This window comes from Schistocerca nitens, chromosome 6 (genome assembly GCF_023898315.1).
Source record: "Schistocerca nitens isolate TAMUIC-IGC-003100 chromosome 6, iqSchNite1.1, whole genome shotgun sequence".
Classification (NCBI taxonomy): domain Eukaryota; kingdom Metazoa; phylum Arthropoda; class Insecta; order Orthoptera; family Acrididae; genus Schistocerca; species Schistocerca nitens.
Window position 1 is genome coordinate 490,932,112 of NC_064619.1, and position 21,311 is coordinate 490,953,422.

A 21,311-nucleotide genomic window follows, 5' to 3' on the forward strand; every position below is an offset into this window, starting at 1 on the left:
TCAACATCAACAGTGTTGCATGCCCTCACTTCATGAGACTCAGAGCAGAAGGTGAATTGAATCCAGGACATTGTCCCAAAGACTGGTGATCAGAGACTTCAGGTGTTCCTCCTGTCCATTCTACTGTAAAGGCATAGGAAAAACTGTCAATAGCATGTGCCGGACCCAGACGGGAACCCATGCAAGTACCGGCCACACCCGATGGTGCTCAACTTCAGTGATCTAATGGGAACTGGCTGTGAATAGTGTCTGCACTCAGTGCAGTCCACTCTAAAAATGCCAGCAATTCCTTAATGGAAGACGTTTTTGCAGTCTAGTAGTAACAGAATTAATGGTGAGAGAAGTGCAGGAACTATCTGGTGATAAATTTACCACCAACTGACTACTACATAGGTACACCACTGTACAATATGCTGTCGACGATAGACAGCAGCAAGGGGCCACGTTTACCTATCCAGTCGCTTTCCCAACACTATTAAGGTCACTAACAATTTCATACTTACAAATTTTGTTAATAGGAACAAATTTTACATATCTCACTTACCAATTACAAATAAGTACTCGTGTAATAATCTGAAAACAGCCCAACTATATAAATGTGACCTCAGTGAACTTATTGTGTTTACTCATATAAGAGGACTGCACAGGAAATGCTGCAGAGGTACAGTCTCTCGGCAAAATGAAAGTGAGCACCGTTTGTAGTGGGGGGAGGTTACTTTTCCTGAAAGAACACTACAGATGCTGTATGGAATAACAAGAGTAAATTTCCCTTCTGCCAGTGTAGAACAGTAAGCAGACATTTACGTAGTGTGTCTATATGCATTTCTTGCACTAGTATTGTTAGGAACTCGTATCTGTATTCCATGCAGTGTAAAAGACTTGATGGAAACTGAACACAACCTAGGCATGTCTGTGCACTGCATTGCCAGTGATTCATGAGGCGTGCTGCAGAGGATCAGTATAACTTTGTCAAACACCCTGTTGCTGCTGCTTGTGATGTAGTGGGGTAGATGGAGCAGGGAATCACTACTCCATCTTCAGCTTGCAGACCTATAATCGATGGAAATGCATGACCGCTTCTGATGACCTACCATTCCTCACACATCTAACCTCCACCACCGCCCCTCCACCCTGTTTCACCCCCAGGACACAATTTTTCACTCAATACAGCTGTACTGCATTTCTAAGTGATACACACATTAAATATAAAATGTTCTTAACCCATTGTTGTGTCCTAACACAGGCTAGAGGGAAGACAGGGTTACAGGACAGTCTGCAATTTCCGAGTTGTTAGGAGCAAATGCAGAAAGACAAACTTACAGCGAAGGTAGGTTTATTACGTGGCTCAGTGCCAGACAGTCATAAGGCATCTATGAGAGGCACAGATTTTGAGACTCAATAGGATGCTTGCAGGAGGAGACTCTATGATACTCAGGGGTCTGATTAACACTATTTGTTTGCAATTTGCTCAGCTGCCACACTGATGGCTAGTTCTGAATATTAGAAAAAGCAAAGGATGCAACTGGCTGCACAACATAAGTTAGCGTCAGAGTCCATGACGTGAGAGCTAACAGAAATAAGAATCACTAGCAGCATTCTGAAGAACAATAACGCTTTGAGTGAGAAAAAGGCTTTTCAGAGCTTACCTGAAGCTGGCAATTACTGACATAGAATTGGCGCCACGACGACCTGAGTGATAACTGTGTCTGAATACAAAAACATGGATTTTTAAAGGATTGTGCTGGCACACTGTTTTTTCCTTCCTATAGTCAACCCTCCAGTCCATTAGCACTTTCCAGGCTTCGCCAATCTCGCAATTCATTCTGCAACTGCAGGGCATCTCTGGCCAACCTTTTTCAGATTCCTCCCATTCTGCTACTCTGTAAATAGGGATGTTTCTGGGTTTTAACAAACTCCTAGTTTGGTAGCAACAGCATTCAGTTGAATCCTAAACGTCACTGCCCTACATCGTATGGCTAGCAACAATAGTGTTCGTCACTTGGCCCCACCAAGGAGCCCTGCATGAGTGGGGACTACCGTTGAAGTGCTCTAACCGGTGTATCCCACTGATGTCGCAGTTCTCAGGGGCAAATATCATGCTTGCTGCCTCTGCTAAGACGTGCCTTTTTGTTACCATCTTCTACTGTGGTACTTTAAAGCAGTGTCTAGGTGGTGGGTGGAGATAACTCTTAATTCTCTGATGTGAAACTTCTCCGCTGGGACAGCTGGCTAGAGCATCTTCATTTCACAGTTCTCTACTGTAACTGTTTACCTCTGGTTCACCTAAAAGCTACCATTTTTGCGTGTTCTGCAGCTATATCTACATGCAAACTCTACAAGACACTGTACAAGGTGTGGCAGGGAGTACCCTGTACCACTACTAGTCATTTCCTTTGATGTTCCACTCACAAGTAGAGTGTGGGAAAAATGACTGTCTGTCTGCCTCCGTATGAGTCCTAATTTCTTGTAATGTATCTTTGTGGTCTTTAATATGAAATGTCTTTTGGCGCGAGTAGAATCATTGTGCAGTCGGCTTCAAATTCTGCTGCTTTAAATTTTCTCGGTATTGTTCCATGAAAAGAATGTTGCCTTCCTTGCAGGAATTCTCATTTGAGCTCCCAAAGCATCTTCGCAATACTTGCACATTATTCAAAACTGCTGGTAACAAACCAAGAAACCCGCCTTTTAAATGTTACAATATCTTCCTTTAAAATGATTCGATGCAGATCCCAAACACTCGAACAGTACTTAAGAATAGTTCGCACCAGCATCGTATATGCTGTCCCCTTTACAAATGAACCGCACTTTCCCAAAATTCTGTCATTAAACCAAAATAGACCATTTGCCTTCCCTACCACAATCCTCACATGCTCATTCCGTTTCATATATGTTTGCAATGTTATATCCAGATATTTAAATGATGTGACTATGTCAAGCAGTTCACTACTAATGCAGTATCTAAACATTATGGGTTTGTTTTTCCTAATCATCTGCATTAACTTACATTTTTTCTAGATTTAGAGCCAGCCACCATTCATCACACCAACTAGAAAGGCAGTCCTGATAATGCCCTTGTCTCTGATGAACACTTGCCATCAAGGACAAGGCATTGGATTCTATTACTTCAGAAGTCTTTGAGCCACTCACATCTATGGGTACCTCTTCCATATTCTCGTACCTTCATTAACAGTCTACAGTGGGGCACCCTGTCAAATGTTTTTTGGAAATCCAGAAATATGGAATCTGCCTGTTGCCCTTCATTCAGTATATCATGCGAGAAAAGGACAAGCTGAGTTTTGTATGAGCAACTCTTTCTAAAATCACGTTGACTCATCGACGTAAGCTACTTGGCCTCAAGGAAATTTATTGTATTCGAACTTGAAGATTGTTCAAGAATTCTGCAACAAACTGATGTAAAGGATATTGCTCTATAATTTTGTGGGTCTGTTCTTTTACCCTCCTTATATACAGGAGTCACCAGTCACTTGGGACTTTGTGATAAATTCCAGCTACATAAGGAGACAGTGTCATAGAGTACTCTTTGTAAAACCAACTTGTGGTGCCATGCAGACCTGGCAATTTATTTGTTTTCAATTCTTTCAGTTGTTTCTCTATGCCAGGGATGCTTGTTATTGTGTCATTTGTATGAGAATCTGTTTGATGCTCAAACAATGGTATGTTTGTACAATTGTACTGTGTGAACGATTTCTTAAACGTGAAATTTAAACTTTGTCTTTTGTCTTGCTATCTTCAACTGCCACACCAGACTGGTCAATGGGTATCTGCAAGGAAGCCTTAGACCCACTTAATGATTTTACATGGAACCACAATTTTTTCAGGTTCTCCGCCATATCTCATACTACACTGTGACCATGGTAATTGTGGTATGCTTCACACATTTGTCTTTTCACACAGATGCAAGTCTCTGCTAATCTTCGTAAGTCATCATTTGTGCATTCTTTTTTGAACTGAGAGTCCAACAGACCTTTGCTTCCTCAGCATTTACCATATTTTGTAGTCAAACCATGGTCATTATTTTGTATCCTTAATCCACTTACTAGGCACATAGTTCTCCAGACCATGATTTATAATCTGTTTAAACTTTGCCCCTAATTCCTCTGTGACAATCGTAATGGAAGTAATTGATGTGTCAATTCATTGTTTAAGTAAGATACTACCAACTGTTTGTCAGGTCTTTTGAACAGAAACACTCACTTAGTTCTCTCTACTGTTTTACTAACTTTCATAACCACAGTCACTGTTGTGACATCCTGACCACTAAACCCAATCTCTGTCCTGGTAAGGTCCAGTCTCTTTGTAGGGACAAGGTCTAAGGTATTTCCATTGCATGTAGGCTGCTAAACTCACTGCTAAAGACTATTTTCAGAAAACATGTTCAAAATTGAATTGTGCAAGCTGCATTGTGTCTTTGATTTTCTATCTTGGAATGCCCTTGTTGGCCTCCAACAGCCTTAAGCTTAACAATGTACATGTAATTAAATTGTCAATGTACGACACACCACTAACTTTAACAGTAATAATTGTTTTTAAACCATTAAAACATTATTTTTAAAATATGTGATTTTTCCATCCCCAGTAATATGGAAATTATTAGTCCCAGAGAAAAAAGTGAATAAGCAATGTTTGTAGAAAATTTAATTAAGTTTCGTTTTGTAATGAGAAACATTTTTGCTAGAAGTTATGGTTTTTTAGACGTATTCAAGAAAAACTTAAAATGGTGACCTTTAAATGCTCCCACTCCAAACCGACACTCACACCCCACAGGTGTGGAATTTTGGTATGTTGTTCATGGCACCCCTCCCCTTTCCCCGTGTCCCCCCTCCCTCCCTCACTCTTCCTGCCCCCCGTCACACCACTCTCCCCCCCCTCTGTCTCTCCTCAATTCCCTCTCCACCCCCACTCCCTCTCCACCCCCACTCCCTCTCCACCCCCACTCCCTCTCCACCCCCACTCCCTCTCCACCCCCACTCCCTCTCCACCCCCGCTCCCTCTCCACCCCCGCTCCCTCTCCACCCCCGCTCCCTCTCCACCCCCGCTCCCTCTCCACCCCCGCTCCCTCTGCACCCCCGCTCCCTCTGCACCCCCGCTCCCTCTGCACCCCCGCTCCCTCTGCACCCCCGCTCCCTCTGCACCCCCGCTCCCTCTGCACCCCCGCTCCCTCTCCACCCCCGCTCCCTCTCCACCCCCGCTCCCTCTCCACCCCCGCTCCCTCTCCACCCCCGCTCCCTCTCCACCCCCGCTCCCTCTCCACCCCCGCTCCCTCTCCACCCCCGCTCCCTCTGCACCCCCGCTCCCTCTGCACCCCCGCTCCCTCTGCACCCCCGCTCCCTCTGCACCCCCGCTCCCTCTGCACCCCCGCTCCCTCTGCACCCCCGCTCCCTCTGCACCCCCGCTCCCTCTGCACCCCCGCTCCCTCTGCACCCCCGCTCCCTCTGCACCCCCGCTCCCTCTGCACCCCCGCTCCCTCTGCACCCCCGCTCCCTCTGCACCCCCGCTCCCTCTGCACCCCCGCTCCCTCTGCACCCCCGCTCCCTCTGCACCCCCGCTCCCTCTGCACCCCCGCTCCCTCTGCACCCCCGCTCCCTCTGCACCCCCGCTCCCTCTGCACCCCCGCTCCCTCTGCACCCCCGCTCCCTCTGCACCCCCGCTCCCTCTGCACCCCCGCTCCCTCTGCACCCCCGCTCCCTCTGCACCCCCGCTCCCTCTGCACCCCCGCTCCCTCTGCACCCCCGCTCCCTCTGCACCCCCGCTCCCTCTGCAGCCCCGCTCCCTCTGCAGCCCCGCTCCCTCTGCAGCCCCGCTCCCTCTGCACCCCCGCTCCCTCTGCACCCCCGCTCCCTCTGCACCCCCGCTCCCTCTGCACCCCCGCTCCCTCTGCACCCCCGCTCCCTCTGCACCCCCGCTCCCTCTGCACCCCCGCTCCCTCTGCACCCCCGCTCCCTCTGCACCCCCGCTCCCTCTGCACCCCCGCTCCCTCTGCACCCCCGCTCCCTCTGCACCCCCGCTCCCTCTGCACCCCCGCTCCCTCTGCACCCCCGCTCCCTCTGCACCCCCGCTCCCTCTGCACCCCCGCTCCCTCTGCACCCCCGCTCCCTCTGCACCCCCGCTCCCTCTGCACCCCCGCTCCCTCTCCACCCCCGCTCCCTCTCCACCCCCGCTCCCTCTCCACCCCCGCTCCCTCTCCACCCCCGCTCCCTCTCCACCCCCGCTCCCTCTCCACCCCCGCTCCCTCTCCACCCCCGCTCCCTCTGCACCCCCGCTCCCTCTGCACCCCCGCTCCCTCTGCACCCCCGCTCCCTCTGCACCCCCGCTCCCTCTGCACCCCCGCTCCCTCTGCACCCCCGCTCCCTCTGCACCCCCGCTCCCTCTGCACCCCCGCTCCCTCTGCACCCCCGCTCCCTCTGCACCCCCGCTCCCTCTGCACCCCCGCTCCCTCTGCACCCCCGCTCCCTCTGCACCCCCGCTCCCTCTGCACCCCCGCTCCCTCTGCACCCCCGCTCCCTCTGCACCCCCGCTCCCTCTGCACCCCCGCTCCCTCTGCACCCCCGCTCCCTCTGCACCCCCGCTCCCTCTGCACCCCCGCTCCCTCTGCACCCCCGCTCCCTCTGCACCCCCGCTCCCTCTGCACCCCCGCTCCCTCTGCACCCCCGCTCCCTCTGCACCCCCGCTCCCTCTGCACCCCCGCTCCCTCTGCACCCCCGCTCCCTCTGCACCCCCGCTCCCTCTGCACCCCCGCTCCCTCTGCACCCCCGCTCCCTCTGCACCCCCGCTCCCTCTGCACCCCCGCTCCCTCTGCACCCCCGCTCCCTCTGCACCCCCGCTCCCTCTGCACCCCCGCTCCCTCTGCACCCCCGCTCCCTCTGCACCCCCGCTCCCTCTGCACCCCCGCTCCCTCTGCACCCCCGCTCCCTCTGCACCCCCGCTCCCTCTGCACCCCCGCTCCCTCTGCACCCCCGCTCCCTCTGCACCCCCGCTCCCTCTGCACCCCCGCTCCCTCTGCACCCCCGCTCCCTCTGCACCCCCGCTCCCTCTCCACCCCCGCTCCCTCTCCACCCCCGCTCCCTCTCCACCCCCGCTCCCTCTCCACCCCCGCTCCCTCTCCACCCCCGCTCCCTCTCCACCCCCACTCCCCCCCCCCCCCCCCCCCCCCCCCCCCCCGTCACCCCCGCTCTGTAGAAGTAGGCTTGATGAAATTATCACTTTCAGTTTTATCCATTACAAGCTTGATAAGTTTGTCAGTATTTTTGCTCCACTTTACACAGCCCATGTAAGTACATAAAGGTGAAATACAATGATTCTAAAGTTCCATAGCGTTTATTTCTTGAGCATAGCAGTTCTTTGTTTGCTGTCTTAATACTGACTCAGTACAGTTTCCAGTGGTATAAATCTTTTTCAGATGTGAAGAAGTTTGCGGTGTGTGCCTTTTTGTGCTTACTTTTCTCCATCTGTACAGCACAATATCTTTGATAATAAATACAGTGTATCTAGCTCGTGGTCTTGCAGTAGCGTTCTCGCTTCCCTCGCACGAGGTCCCGGGTTCGATTCCCGGCGGGTTAGGGATTTTCCCTTCCTCGAGATGACTGGGTGTTGTGTCGTCTTCATCATCATCATTCATCCACATTACGCTCGGAGGAAGGCAGTCTCAAACGACCACCTTTGCTAGGACCTTGCATAGTCGCCGGTGCAGGTCTCCTGCATCGTCCCCTACGCTCCTCAGAGTATGGGACGTCATCATCATCATAATAATCATCATCTATGATGTGTGAGTAACATCTGTGGTCAAAATATGACAAACATGTCGATTGTGGATTTTAGCATTGTTGTGAACCATATTTTATGCTAATATATCTAAAAAGAAAGAAAGTGATGTGACTTACCAAACAAAAGCGCTGGCAGGTTGATAGACACACAAACAAACACAAACATACACACAAAATTCTAGCTTTCGCAACAAACGGTTGCTTCGTCAGGAAAGAGGGAAGGAGAGGGAAAGATGAAAGGAAGTGGGTTTTAAGGGAGAGGGTAAGGAGTCATTCCAATCCCGGGAGCGGAAAGACTTACCTTAGGGGGAAAAAAGGACGGGTATACACTCGCGCGCACACACACACACATATCCATCCGCATATACACAGACACAAGCAGACATTTGTAAAGGCAAAGAGTTTGGGCAGAGATGTCAGTCGAGGCGGAAGTACAGAGGCAAAGGTGATGTTGAAAGACAGGTGAGGTACGAGCGGCGGCAAATAGAAATTGGAGATTAGCGGAGATTGAGGCCTGGCGGATAGCGAGAAGAGAGGATATGCTGAAGGGCAAGTTCCCACCTCCGGAGTTCTGACAGGTTGGTGTTAGTGGGAAGTATCCAGATAACCCGGACGGTGTAACACTGTGCCAAGATGTGCTGGCCGTGCACCAAGGCATGTTTAGCCACAGGGTGATCCTCATTACCAACAAACACTGTCTGCCTGTGTCCATTCATGCGAATGGACAGTTTGTTGCTGGTCATTCCCACATAGAAGGCTTCACAGTGTAGGCAGGTCAGTTGGTAAATCACGTGGGTGCTTTCACACGTGACTCTGCCTTTGATCGTGTACACCTTCCGGGTTACAGGACTGGACTGCAACCCTTCTCTTCCATCAGTCCCTATACCAGTTCCAAACTGAACAATCCATTGCCCTCACCCACCTAATCCTTCACCTACACATCCACTCAGCCAATCAACACACCCGTCAACTCCTATCCTTAATAAAAGTCCTCAATCTTTCCTCTCCCACATCCACACCGGCTGTTCAGACCATCCTCCTACAGGCCAACCGCAAATTAGAACAGCATGCCACCCTCCACCTTAAAAAACTATCCAATCTCCTGGTTTCCCACCTCCGGAAAGGCAACTCACTCACCCTTCACAACCTTTCCAGCAAACCTCAACCTCCTCTCATTGCACACAAACCCAGTCTCTCCCATCTACTCAATCTCCCACTTCCAGCTCCACTCCCTCCAAAACCTCAAAATTCCAATCAACACAATCTGGAACCACAACACCCCAATTCAGTAGTTAACCTTTCCTCCAAACCTCTCTCCCAATCCGAAACCTCTGTCCTATCCAAAGGCCTCACCTTCAGCCCCACTCCCAGCTTTAACCAAACAGCCCTCGTCAAAGATTTACTGTCCTACACCCGTACTCTCTGCTGGAAATATCACTTTGCCACGAAGAAAAATGATCCTAATCCTACTCCTAATGATCCAACTCCCCAAGACACTATCCAAATTGAACCCTGCCTGGAACAGTTCCGTCCTCCGTCACAGCGGGACCCACCTCCTCTTCCTCAAAATCACCCTCTCCTAACCTTCCAGGAATTTCTGACTTCCAGCCTTGCCTCTCAATCCTTCTAAAAAAACCTTAATCCTACTCCCAACATCACCACTGCTGAAGCCCAGGCTATCCGTGATCTGAAGGCTGACCAATCCATCGTCATTCTTCCGGCTGACAAGGGTTCCACGACTGTGGTACTTGATCGTCGGGAGTATGTGGCTGAGGGACTGCGTCAGCTTTCAGACAACACTACTTACAAAGTTTGCCAAGGTAATCCCATTCCTGATGTCCAGGCGGAGCTTCAAGGAATCCTCAGAACCTTAGACCCCCTACAAAACCTTTCACCTGACTCTATCAACCTCCTGACCCCACCAACACCCCGCACCCCTACCTTCTACCTTCTTCCTAAAATTCACAAACCCAATCATCCCGGCCGTCCCATTGTAGCTGGTTACCAAGCCCCCACAGAACGCATCTCTGCCTACGTAGATCAACACCTTCAACCCATCACATGCAGTCTCCCATCCTTCATCAAAGACACCAACCACTTCCTCGAACGCCTGGAATCCCTACCCAGTCTGTTACCCCCGGAAACTATCCTTGTAACCATTGATGCCACTTCCTTATACACAAATATTCCGCATGTCCAGGGCCTCGCTGCGATGGAGCACTTCCTTTCACGCCGATCACCTGCCACCCTACCTAAAACCTCTTTCCTCATTACCTTAGCCAGCTTCATCCTGACCCACAACTTCTTCACTTTTGAAGGCCAGACATACCAACAATTAAAGGGAACAGCCATGGGTACCAGGATGGCCCCCTCGTACGCCAACCTATTCATGGGTCGCTTAGAGGAAGCCTTCTTGGTTACCCAGGCCTGCCAACCCAAAGTTTGGTACAGATTTATTGATGACATTTTCATGATCTGGACTCACAGTGAAGAAGAACTCCAGAATTTCCTCTCCAACCTCAACTCCTTTGGTCCCATCAGATTCACCTGGTCCTACTCTAAATCCCATGCCACTTTCCTTGACGTTGATCTCCACCTGTCCAACGGCCAGCTTCACACGTCCGTCCACATCAAACCCACCAACAAGCAACAGTACCTCCATTATGACAGCTGCCACCCATTCCACATCAAACGGTCCCTTCCCTACAGCCTAGGTCTTCGTGGCAAACGAATCTGCTCCAGTCCGGAATCCTTGAACCATTACACCAACAACCTGAAAACAGCTTTCGCATCCCGTAACTACCCTCCCGACCTGGTACAGAAGCAAATAACCAGAGCCACTTCCTCATCTCCTCAAACCCGGTACCTTCCACAGAAGAACCCCAAAAGTGCCCCACTTGTGACAGGATACTTTCCGGGACTGGATCAGATTCTGAATGTGGCTCTCCAGCAGGGATACGACTTCCTCAAATCCTGCCCTGAAATGAGATCCATCCTTCATGAAATCCTCCCCACTCCACCTAGAGTGTCTTTCCGCCGTCCACCTAACCTTCGTAACCTCTTAGTTCATCCCTATGAAATCCCCAAACCACCTTCCCTACCCTCTGGCTCCTACCCTTGTAACCGCCCCCGGTGTAAAACCTGTCCCATGCACCCTCCCACCACCACCTACTCCAGTCCTGTAACCCGGAAGGTGTACACGATCAAAGGCAGAGCCACGTGTGAAAGCACCCACGTGATTTACCAACTGACCTGCCTACACTGTGAAGCCTTCTATGTGGGAATGACCAGCAACAAACTGTCCATTCGCATGAATGGACACAGGCAGACAGTGTTTGTTGGTAATGAGGATCACCCTGTGGCTAAACATGCCTTGGTGCACGGCCAGCACATCTTGGCACAGTGTTACACCGTCCGGGTTATCTGGATACTTCCCACTAACACCAACCTGTCAGAACTCCGGAGGTGGGAACTTGCCCTTCAGCATATCCTCTCTTCTCGCTATCCGCCAGGCCTCAATCTCCGCTAATCTCCAATTTCTATTTGCCGCCGCTCGTACCTCACCTGTCTTTCAACATCACCTTTGCCTCTGTACTTCCGCCTCGACTGACATCTCTGCCCAAACTCTTTGCCTTTACAAATGTCTGCTTGTGTCTGTGTATATGCGGATGGATATGTGTGTGTGTGTGCGCGCGAGTGTATACCCGTCCTTTTTTCCCCCTAAGGTAAGTCTTTCCGCTCCCGGGATTGGAATGACTCCTTACCCTCTCCCTTAAAACCCACTTCCTTTCATCTTTCCCTCTCCTTCCCTCTTTCCTGACGAAGCAACCGTTTGTTGCGAAAGCTAGAATTTTGTGTGTATGTTTGTGTTTGTTTGTGTGTCTATCGACCTGCCAGCGCTTTTGTTTGGTAAGTCTCATCACTTTCTTTCTTTTTAGATATATTTTTTCCACGTGGAATGTTTCCCTCTGTTATATTCATATTTTATGCTAATTTAGATCAAGAATGAACCTCACTCAGTGTATCCAAATTTACTGTTACCCAAAAAATAGACTGATGAACAGAGTTCAGTTTCAGAAGTCGGGTCAAAATTGACATCCAGTGAGTGATGATTATAAAATTGGTCCCTATACAATGACAAAGTTTTATTGGGAAAATTATGAATATATAAGGTAACAACAAAATCAATTATATTTTCAAAAAACATGTTAAAGTGGTACTTATGCAACTGGTCGTCATTGATGCTATATTCATTATTGTGTGGCTAATTTAAAATAATGGTTTGTGTAAACCTGATGTCATTTATAATATATTTATTGTCTCGTTATCGATCTTTAGGTTGTTTGTACCTTCCAGTCATAGACTTTAAATGTGGTTATGGGACATCCCATTTTCAGGGTAATAGCTGTATTGTTGCTGTTCTCCTTTTTTTCTTCAAAGTTTTTGCTTCATTGCATAACACCTTATGGCTTAATTTCCAGAGTATACGTCTTGATGAAAAAATGCAGTACTCTCAACTTTTGAAACAACAATGTTCTTCATCCCCATACTTCCTTGGCAGCTGTGCAGAAAGGTATGTATATAATTTGTTCTGTGAATCAGTTAAAACTTAATTTATAAGTTATGTTTATAAAACTATCCTTGTAGTTTGTTGTTGATTTTGTTGTTGTTGTTGTTAGTGGTTTGTTGTTCTCCTTAGATGTGAAAGGAAATGTTTCTTAATAAGCAAGTCAGTCGTGGTTTAAAGCATTCGGCTTGCGTCCCAGTCACAGAATTGTCACCGAGATATCCAGTACTGTTATGATGATCTCTCTGCCAATTAGCAGTCACTGATAGCTCAGACTGAATGTGGTGTGTTACACAACTGAGGTTTTCTATTGTAAATTAACATCTGTCTTCAGGAAATTGAGGTGAATGGTGCTACTCAATATCGTAGAATGATATAAGTATTTAAAGATTTTCAGGGTAATGTAAATCTGGTGTGAGTTCTGTTTTGTTTATCTACTTGGATAGTTCTGTCTGAAAGCAAATCAAACTAGAATCAAAATCTTTCTGTTCACATAGCTTCAAAAGCTTTCATCTTCCTAAATCAACATGAACCTGGGGAAAAGACCAAATAATAGTGTGTTTGAAAATATTGCACCGTAGAAAGGGACATGACATTTGGAATAAAAGGATAAATCAGGAACTGTACACAGATGTCATTGAATTAACAGATGAAATAAGGAAAAGTTTGATGAGAATGAGCAACAGCTGATAGTCCAGGAGGATCTGGGAGTACACTAAGAAATGCAAGATCATCATCATGACATGGAAAAATGTCATCCTAGGTACAGAAGACCATATGGCAGTGGGGGATACAAAACACAGGGAGACAGAGTTTAGGAAAGCCAGGAAAGCAAAGGACTCTTTTAACAGTCCGACAGGGGGAAGCTATAGAGGTCAGATGTGGAAGATGTTTTGGGAGTGGAAAAGACAGGAAACAAAAGCGTAAGCTAAACCAAACAGCAATTTCAAAAAAGGTGTGAACACACCAAAGGAATGTGCAGGAAGCACTGAAACTGGTAAAATGCCACAATAATAGATCTTAGAACATCAGTATAAGGCATGCAAAGAGTCAGTACTGTAGTACAAAGAAGAAAAAGTTTTATGGCTGTTACATGTATTCATTTGTTTGATTATGTGCAACATGCTCCATTAAAAATTTTTGTGTTACTACATGTATGTGTTCTCTCTCTCTCTCTCTCTCTCTCTCTCGCTGTGTGTGTGTGTGTGTGTGTGTGTGTGTGTGTGTGTGTGTGTGCGCGTGCGTTGGATGATGACAATGATGATGATGAGAGAAGAGAGAGGGTCAAACCCAGAGCCCGCATGTAGCCTTATTCCATGTGAATATCACAAAGAGGGCTGCCAAGCTTAACATCCCCATTTGACAGACGGATTGCCATCAACAGTCTTACATGCCTTCTCTTCATGAGGCATTGCGGAGAGGTTTGGTATTTAAAACAGGACATTGACACAGAGTCTGATGATGAAGAACTTTACATGACCACCTCTCCTCCCCGTGCTGGCAAAATACTGGCAGTGAAAATTTTTTTGACCACAAGGTTACGAACTGCCTTACTCCAGGGTCAAGTACCAAGGCACAAGTGTGCATTAGCGACCTTGGCCACAGAGGCAGGTATATGTGTTAGTATTTTTTCTTTTGTAGTCATTCTACACATACAATTTTTTTTCTTTAGTAATCATTCTACCCATACAAAAAAACTTCTAAGCTAATTCATAACTTTTCTAGCACTGCATCGTAATCTCTTTGTTACTTGCCTGCCCATCAATCTACGTAAAGATGAGTGTTATAAATTTTGCATATAATTGATGCATAGATGTTCTTCTGAATATGTGAAAAAGTGTAGCGAAAATATCACTTAAGCAAGTGGGAGTGGTACTACCTTTCATGCGCTTGAAGAATACCTTCTTTCACACTGGTTCTCAAATTGTGACACATATACTAACAGTTTATTGGTTCTTTCTGTTTTTCTTCATTAAATAACCTGTCCAAACAATGCTAGCTATAAGATTAATAAAATTTTGTCACTTTATTTACGCTCTGTTTTAGTTCATAGAAGTTCTGCACAAGTGATGAATCAACACAAATAGATCGAAAATTCTTCTTTTGAAGTTGTGGCTAACTGTTTTTTGTAATAGAAATAAGTAAACAAATATGAAAAGTGAATGACCAATGCTTTATTGAGTTTATTTAACAGCTTTTTTATATGTGATGTTTCAGGTCACCAAGAAAAACAGCAAGTGATAAAATGACAAATGAAGGGTTATCCAAAAGTAAATCTGTAGTAGATATTATCGATCTTACGGAAGATGGTACTGAAGGTGAAAAGACAAGCAAAGACAGAGACACAGATGCTAAGAAGCTAGGTAATTGTGCACATTGTATGTAGGTATTCAGTATATACATGTGAATTTAAGTACATTTTTTTCACCTGAGCTAAATATTTAGATTTGGAAATTTAAATGAATGATAAGTTCCAATAACCTGTATATTGGGCAGGCTTATTACAATTTCCCACATATTGTCGTCAGAGTACTAAGTGAAATCGCTTAAAATATTTGTGGTCTTAAGGGCTACAGCTTAGTTATTAAATGTGTTACTAATCTTGAATGAGTGTCTCCTTTCTGACAGTTCTGCAGGCTCTATAATAATTTTGATAAATTTGATTTGTGTAATAGTTTATATTTAATATTTTTAGAATGAGATTTTTAATCTGCAGCAGTGTGTACGCTGATATGAAACTTCCTGGCAGATTGAAACTTTGTGCTGGACTGAGACTCGAACTCGGTCCTCACAGTTTTATTTCTGCCAGTACCTTGTATCCCACCTTCCAGACTTCACAGAAACTCTCCTGCAAACCTCATTCTGGAAACATCCCCCCAGGTTGTGGCTAAGCCATGTCTCTGCAATATCCTTTCTTCCAGGAGTGCTAGTTCTGCAAGGTTCACAGGAGAGCTTCTGTGAAGTTTGGAAGGTAGGAGACGAGGTACTGGCAGAAGTAAAACTGTGAGGATGGGGCGTGAGTCGCGCTTGGGTAGCTCAGATGGTAGAGCACGTGCCCGCGAAAGGCAAAGGTCCCGAGTTTGACTCTCGGTCCGGCACACAGTTTTAATCTGCCAGGAAATTTTGTTTAATATTTTTGTTTATAATTAGTGGATACTCCTCTGATAACAAGGAAGGTGTTATGCTTTATAGTTTGTGTCCAGAATAATTATGTTATGTCATCATTGCAGGTAACGAAGACCTTGAAATCATAGAGGAGAAAACTTCTCAGTCGAAGAAGGAGAGCTATGGAAAGGTTTTTAATCCCTTTAAAAGTCAACTATTCTGCACCAACTGGATATCTGCAGAGTAAGTTCTCTCTCTGTCTCTCTCTCTCTCTCTCTCTCTCTCTCTCTCTCTCTCTGTCTCTCTCCCCTCTCTCCCCCTCTCTCCCCCTCTCTCACCCCGCTCTCCTCCTCTCTCCCCTCTCACCCCTCTCTCACCCCTCTCTCACCCCTCTCTCCCCCCTCCCACCTCTCCCCCCTCTCCCCCCTCTCTCCCCCTCTCCCCCTTCTCCCCCTCTCCCCCTCTCCCCCTCTCCCCCTCTCCCCCTCTCCCCCTCTCCCCCTCTCCCCCTCTCAACCCCTCCCCCCTCTCCCCCTCTCCCCCTCTCCCCCTCTCCCCCTCTCCCCCTCTCCCCCCTCTCCCCCCTCTCCCCCCCTCTCCCCCTCTCTCCCCCTCTCACCCCCCTCTCTCCCCCTCTCTCCCCCTCTCTCCCCCTCTCTCCCCTCCTCTCTCCCCCTCTCTCCCCCTCCTCCCCCTCCTCCCCCTCTCTCTCCCCCCTCTCTCCCCCTCTCTCCCCCCTCTCCCCCCCTCTCCCCCCTCTCTCCGCCCTCTCTCTCCCCCCTCTCTCCCCCTCTCTCCCCCCTCTCCCCCCCTCTCCCCCTCTCTCCCCACTCTCTCTCCCCACTCTTTCTCCCCCCTCTCCCTCCTCCCCCTCCCCTCTCCCCCTCCCCTCTCATCCCCCTCCCCTCTCTCCCCCTCCCCTCTCTCCCCCCCTCTCACCCCCTCCCCTCCTCCCCTCTCTCCCCCCTCTCCCCCTCCCCCTCCTCCTCCCCCTCCCCCTCTCTCCCCTCCCCCTCTCCCCCTCTCTCTCTCCTCTCCCCCCTCTCTCTCCCTCCCCCCCTCTCCCCCTCCCCCTCGCTCCCCCCTCCCCCCTCTCCCCCTCCCCCCCTCTCCCTTCCCCCTCTCCCCCTCCCCCTCCCCATCTCCCTCTCCCCCTCCCCCCCCTCCCCCTCTCTCTCCCCCTCCCCCCTCTCCCCCTCCCTCTCCCTCTCTCCCCATCTCTCCCCCCTCTCTCCCCCCTCTCTCACCTCTCCCCCCTCCCCCCTCTCTCCCCCCACTCCCACCACTCACCCTCTCCCACCACTCCCCCTCTCCCCCCACTCCCCCTCCCACCCCCTCTCCCCATTCCCCCTCGCTCCCCCTCCCCCTCTCCCCATTCCCCCTCTCTCCCTCTCCCCCCTCTCTCACCTCTCTCCCACTCCCCCTCTCTCCCCCCACTCTCACCTCTCTCCCACTCCCCCCCACTCCCCCTCTCTCCCCCCCACTCTCACCTCTCTTCCACTCCCCCCACTCCCCCTCTCTCCCCCCACTCCCCCTCTCTTCCCCCACTCCCCCCACTCCCCCATCTCCCCCTCTCCCCCCACTCCCCCTCTCTTCCCCCACTCCCCATCTCCCCCTCTCCCCCATTCCCCCCACTCCCTCTCTCCCCCCACTCCCCCTCTCTCCCCTCCCCCCACTCCCCCTCTCTCCCCTCTCCCCCTCTCTCCCCTCTCCCCCTCTCTCCCCTCCCCCCACTCCCCCTCTCCCCCTCTCTCCCCTCCCCCCACTCCCCCTCTCTCCCCTCTCCCCCTCTCTCCCCTCCCCCCACTCCCCCTCTCTCCCCTCTCCCCCTCGCTCTCCCTACTCCCCCTCTCCCCCTCGCTCTCCCTACTCCCCCTCTCCCCCTCCCTCCCTCCCTCCCTCCTCCCTCCCTCTTTCCCCCACTTTCTCTCCCCCTCTCTCCCCCACTTTCTCTCCCCCTCTCTCTCCCACCCCCTCCCTCCTTCTCCCTCTCCCCCTCCCTCCTTCTCCCTCTCCCCCTCCCTCCTTCTCCCTCTCCCCCTCCCTCCTTCTCCCTCTCCCCCTCCCTCCTTCTCCCTCTCCCCCTCCCTCCTTCTCCCTCTCCCTTCCCCCTTTCCCTCTTCCTCCCCCTCTCTCTCACCCTCCCTCTCCCTCCCCCTCTCCCTCCCCCTCCCCCTCTCTCACCCTCCCTCTCCCTCCCCCTCCCCCTCCCCCCTCTCTCTCACCCTCCCTCCCCCTCTCCCTTACCCTCCCTCTCCCTTACCCTCCCTCTCCCTTACCCTCCCTCTCCCTCCCCCTCTCTCTCCCTCCCCCTCTCTCGCTCCCCCCTCTCGCTCCCCCTCTCTCTCCCTCCCCCTCTCTCTCCCCCGTCCCTCCCCCTCTCTCTCCCTCCCCCCTCTCTCCCCCGTCCCTCCCCCTCTCTCTCCCTCCCCCCCTCTCTCCCCCGTCCCTCCCCCTCTCTCTCCCCCGTCCCTCCCTCCTTCCCCTTCCCCTCGCCCCCTCCCCCCACCTTCCTCCATGCACACACAATCTCTGCCTTGACCTTGGCATAGTAAGATGATATGAACGAGACATAACCCTTTCGGGGCTACGAGGACAGTGTGTCCTTCCTGCCCAGCCACCTGACAGGGGTGAGCAAATTGCAGGCATGCATGGTGGGTGGCTGACTCAACTGAAGCACGCTGCAGGCTATGGCCCATGTAGGCTAATTACACCTTTCAATGGGCGTATACCACTGTTCAATAATACTCTTTATAAAATCAGTATCAGTCTGTATGGTCACAGTGGTTGCAATTTCCGATAACAACATTAGAGAACTTTAAAACTAGCCCCCCCCCCCCTTTTCTGTTAGATGAAAGCCTTCCCCTTCAGGCCTTCCTACCTGCCTGGCATTGCCTTCCTATCTGCCTGGCATAAATGAATGCCTTTAGCTGTCTGGGTATTCCACCTGCGGGGTGTATATGGATGCCCATAGACATCTGGGCATTCTGCTTGCCAGGCATACAGGTATGCCCATGACTGTGAAAGGGTTAAATTAGTCACAAAAATTACACAGGATGCTATGTAAGTATTTTGTGTGTTTCAGAAGTTTGTCATACTTGTAATAATATAAATTAGTCAAAGGCAGTAGTGTCATGCATTTTACATGAAGTTGTAGAGGTAACTGGAGCTTTTGGTGGAGCTCACGACAAATGTGCTTTTAAAAATATATCTGTGGAATTCAGCTAGACTGGTTAACATTTATGGAACATCAGCCATAAGTGTGTTACCTAAAATAAGGGTGCATTTGTGCTGGATGCTGCATGTGTAGAGAGGTAAGCAGGTAGTTGTAGGGAGAACAATAAGCTGCTTTAAACACAAGTACTTTAGTGGGACCATCCAAACAGCACACTGTGTGGTTTTTCTAGCTCAGGCCCTATCATCCTGCCTGCTTACCTTGCTGCAGGACAGGATTCTGTGTTAGTTAATGCAGTGTATTACAGGAAAGAGCATTTTTCATATAAAATGGAAACGCACACATTTAAAGAGGCATTGCTTAGTATAGTTCAGACCGAAATCATTATAGCCTCTTTAAAACTCACACTGTTGCTTGGAATACAACACTTTTGTTACAATATTACTCTACATTCCAGGAGTGAGCTGTTTGACTATGTTGCTAAAGAACGTGAAAGAAGGGCGGAGGAGGAGAGAATTAAAGCTGAATTATATCGAAAGAGAAATAAACAGTTGTATGCCGATATTCTTGAAGAACGAATTCGTAATCACATGAAAATAACTGAAGCAATTTTAGAAGATGAGGTCATTGTTGAAGAAGAGGAAGAAGAAGCAGCCCTTCCTAAACTGACTCCGGAAATTGAGGTATTTTTTAGAAGCAGTCTTATGTACAATGTTAAAGATGGCTATAATTTTGTATTGACTCATTACATTTTTCATACAGAGAAGAGTAGCCTCCGCTCTAAGACCTGAACCACAGTCTGAAGTTCTTGTGGAAGCTTTCAGTCTGAAAATAACGAGGCATGATATTTGTACTCTTGCAGGTACAAATTGGCTTAATGATGAGGTAAGAATCAGTAACCTACACCTAGTTTTTGAAGGCAGAAACTTATTTAGAAGATTGTAGAAATGAAATTGTGAGTAGAAATACAACCTTTTTGTTGTTCTAGGTTATCAATTTTTATATGAACTTGCTTATTGAAAGAGGAAAGAAGAATAAATATCAACCAGTATATGCTTTCAACACCTTCTTTTATCCAAGGTTACAGTCAAGTGGCTATTCTGCTGTGAAAAGATGGACAAGAAAGGTAAACTGTTATACTGTACTACATTTAAAATTTTCCAACTATTTTGAATATAATTTCATTTTATAGCAATCCGATTTGGTTTAAAGTAAACTTGAAAAAATTGAAGGAAGAGATACAGCTATTATACACAATAATATGAGAATTGATGAAAAGCTTACCTGCACTTCTTTGTACAGGGTACCTCAAAAAAAAATTATATTTGACATTTCAAAATAAGTGGACATTGAAGTCTGTCGATGCGATCTTCATTTATTATTGAAATATACAGTTTAAGAATTTACTTATTAAAAATTATGTCTTTAAATTCAATCTAGCATGTGCACAGCACTCATTTAAACGACGAACAAAATTTTGCTATTTGGTTCAGCATATAAGCATTGGATGGCTGCCGCTTTGCTAAGGATCCTTTCTTTCACTTGTCAAGAGAAGTTGGATGATTGACATACACTCTAGATTTAACATATCCCATATAAAAAATCCATGGGGCTCCAATCTGGACTGCATTGGTGCCAGTTGTGTCACCCTTTGGAGGTCAATTTGCCTGGGGAAATTTCATGAACTCACAGTATACAAGTGTTAGACATGTGTGCTGTGGCTTGTCTCTCTCGGTGAACCAGTGTTCTTTGGTTATAACCAGGAAAGTTTTCCAATTCAGGCTCCAAAAAGTCATTAACATTGTCACATAATGTTCCAAATTCATTGTAACGGCAAGATCACTCTCTTCCTCGAAAAAATATGGGCCTATTATCCCTTGAATAGACTTCACAGTCCATACAGTAACTTTTGGCAAATGAAGGGGTTTGTTGTGCTTCTGTTTAGAATTTGTTGCACTCCAGTAGCAGCAGTTTTGCTTATTGATGTTACTGTTCAGGTGAAAATGAGACTCGTCAGAAAACAAGATGGTGATAAATGAAGCACATTCATTCACATCATTAACAAACTGCAGCCTATGTCTGGCATCCTGAGGCTTTAATTCTTGCACCAGCTGTATTTTGTAAGAGTGCAGTTGAAGGTCCTTTTGCAGAATTCTTTGCAGTGATGGTGTATTCACATTTAAAGATCTTGCTTGCTTACAAATGGAGAGGTAATGTGAACAGACAAATTTACGCTCTTCTGATTCACCCGTTCTTGATGACCTAGGTCAGTGTTGAACTGGTCTTCTCAAACGTTTTGGTCCATTCCTGGGTAAGGGGAAGACTTTGAGCATTATTTACATTATGCAACCCATGATCACTGCAAAATTTCCTGCATGCTACAATCGCTGAATGACCAGTTTTGTAAAATTCTTGCATGTAGAATGGGCATTCCTCTCCTGAGAAGTGCTCCCTATTGACTGAATTCCTAAATGCCAAGGAAGCAATAAATGTACCACCACTCTGCACTGATTTGTTGTGCATGCACAGGGAGCTTTTCAGATTTAAACTTTCTTTTGAGACCCCCTTGTACATAATTATTAGTGGCTTGAAAAACTCGTATTTGTGCTAAATGTGAATACAGGTGGGGAAATTTACCTCAAAATGGAAATTTACTTAATAAACATTGTTTCAGAGCGTATTT

The 21,311-nt window shown here is 48.4% G+C and overlaps 1 protein-coding gene across 3 annotated transcripts in view; it reads left to right on the plus strand.

Moving 5' to 3' along the window:
• Positions 1 to 21,311, plus strand: part of LOC126262716 (sentrin-specific protease 1-like) — a 160,717-nt gene that overhangs the window by 76,470 nt on the left and 62,936 nt on the right. For all 3 annotated transcript variants that reach the window (XM_049959504.1, XM_049959503.1, XM_049959505.1), the window contains 6 exons: positions 12,263 to 12,354; positions 14,566 to 14,711; positions 15,579 to 15,696; positions 19,086 to 19,311; positions 19,391 to 19,513; positions 19,617 to 19,754. In XM_049959504.1, coding sequence (XP_049815461.1) covers positions 12,263 to 12,354; positions 14,566 to 14,711; positions 15,579 to 15,696; positions 19,086 to 19,311; positions 19,391 to 19,513; positions 19,617 to 19,754 — 843 coding nt within the window. The remainder of the gene's footprint in view (positions 1 to 12,262; positions 12,355 to 14,565; positions 14,712 to 15,578; positions 15,697 to 19,085; positions 19,312 to 19,390; positions 19,514 to 19,616; positions 19,755 to 21,311) is intronic.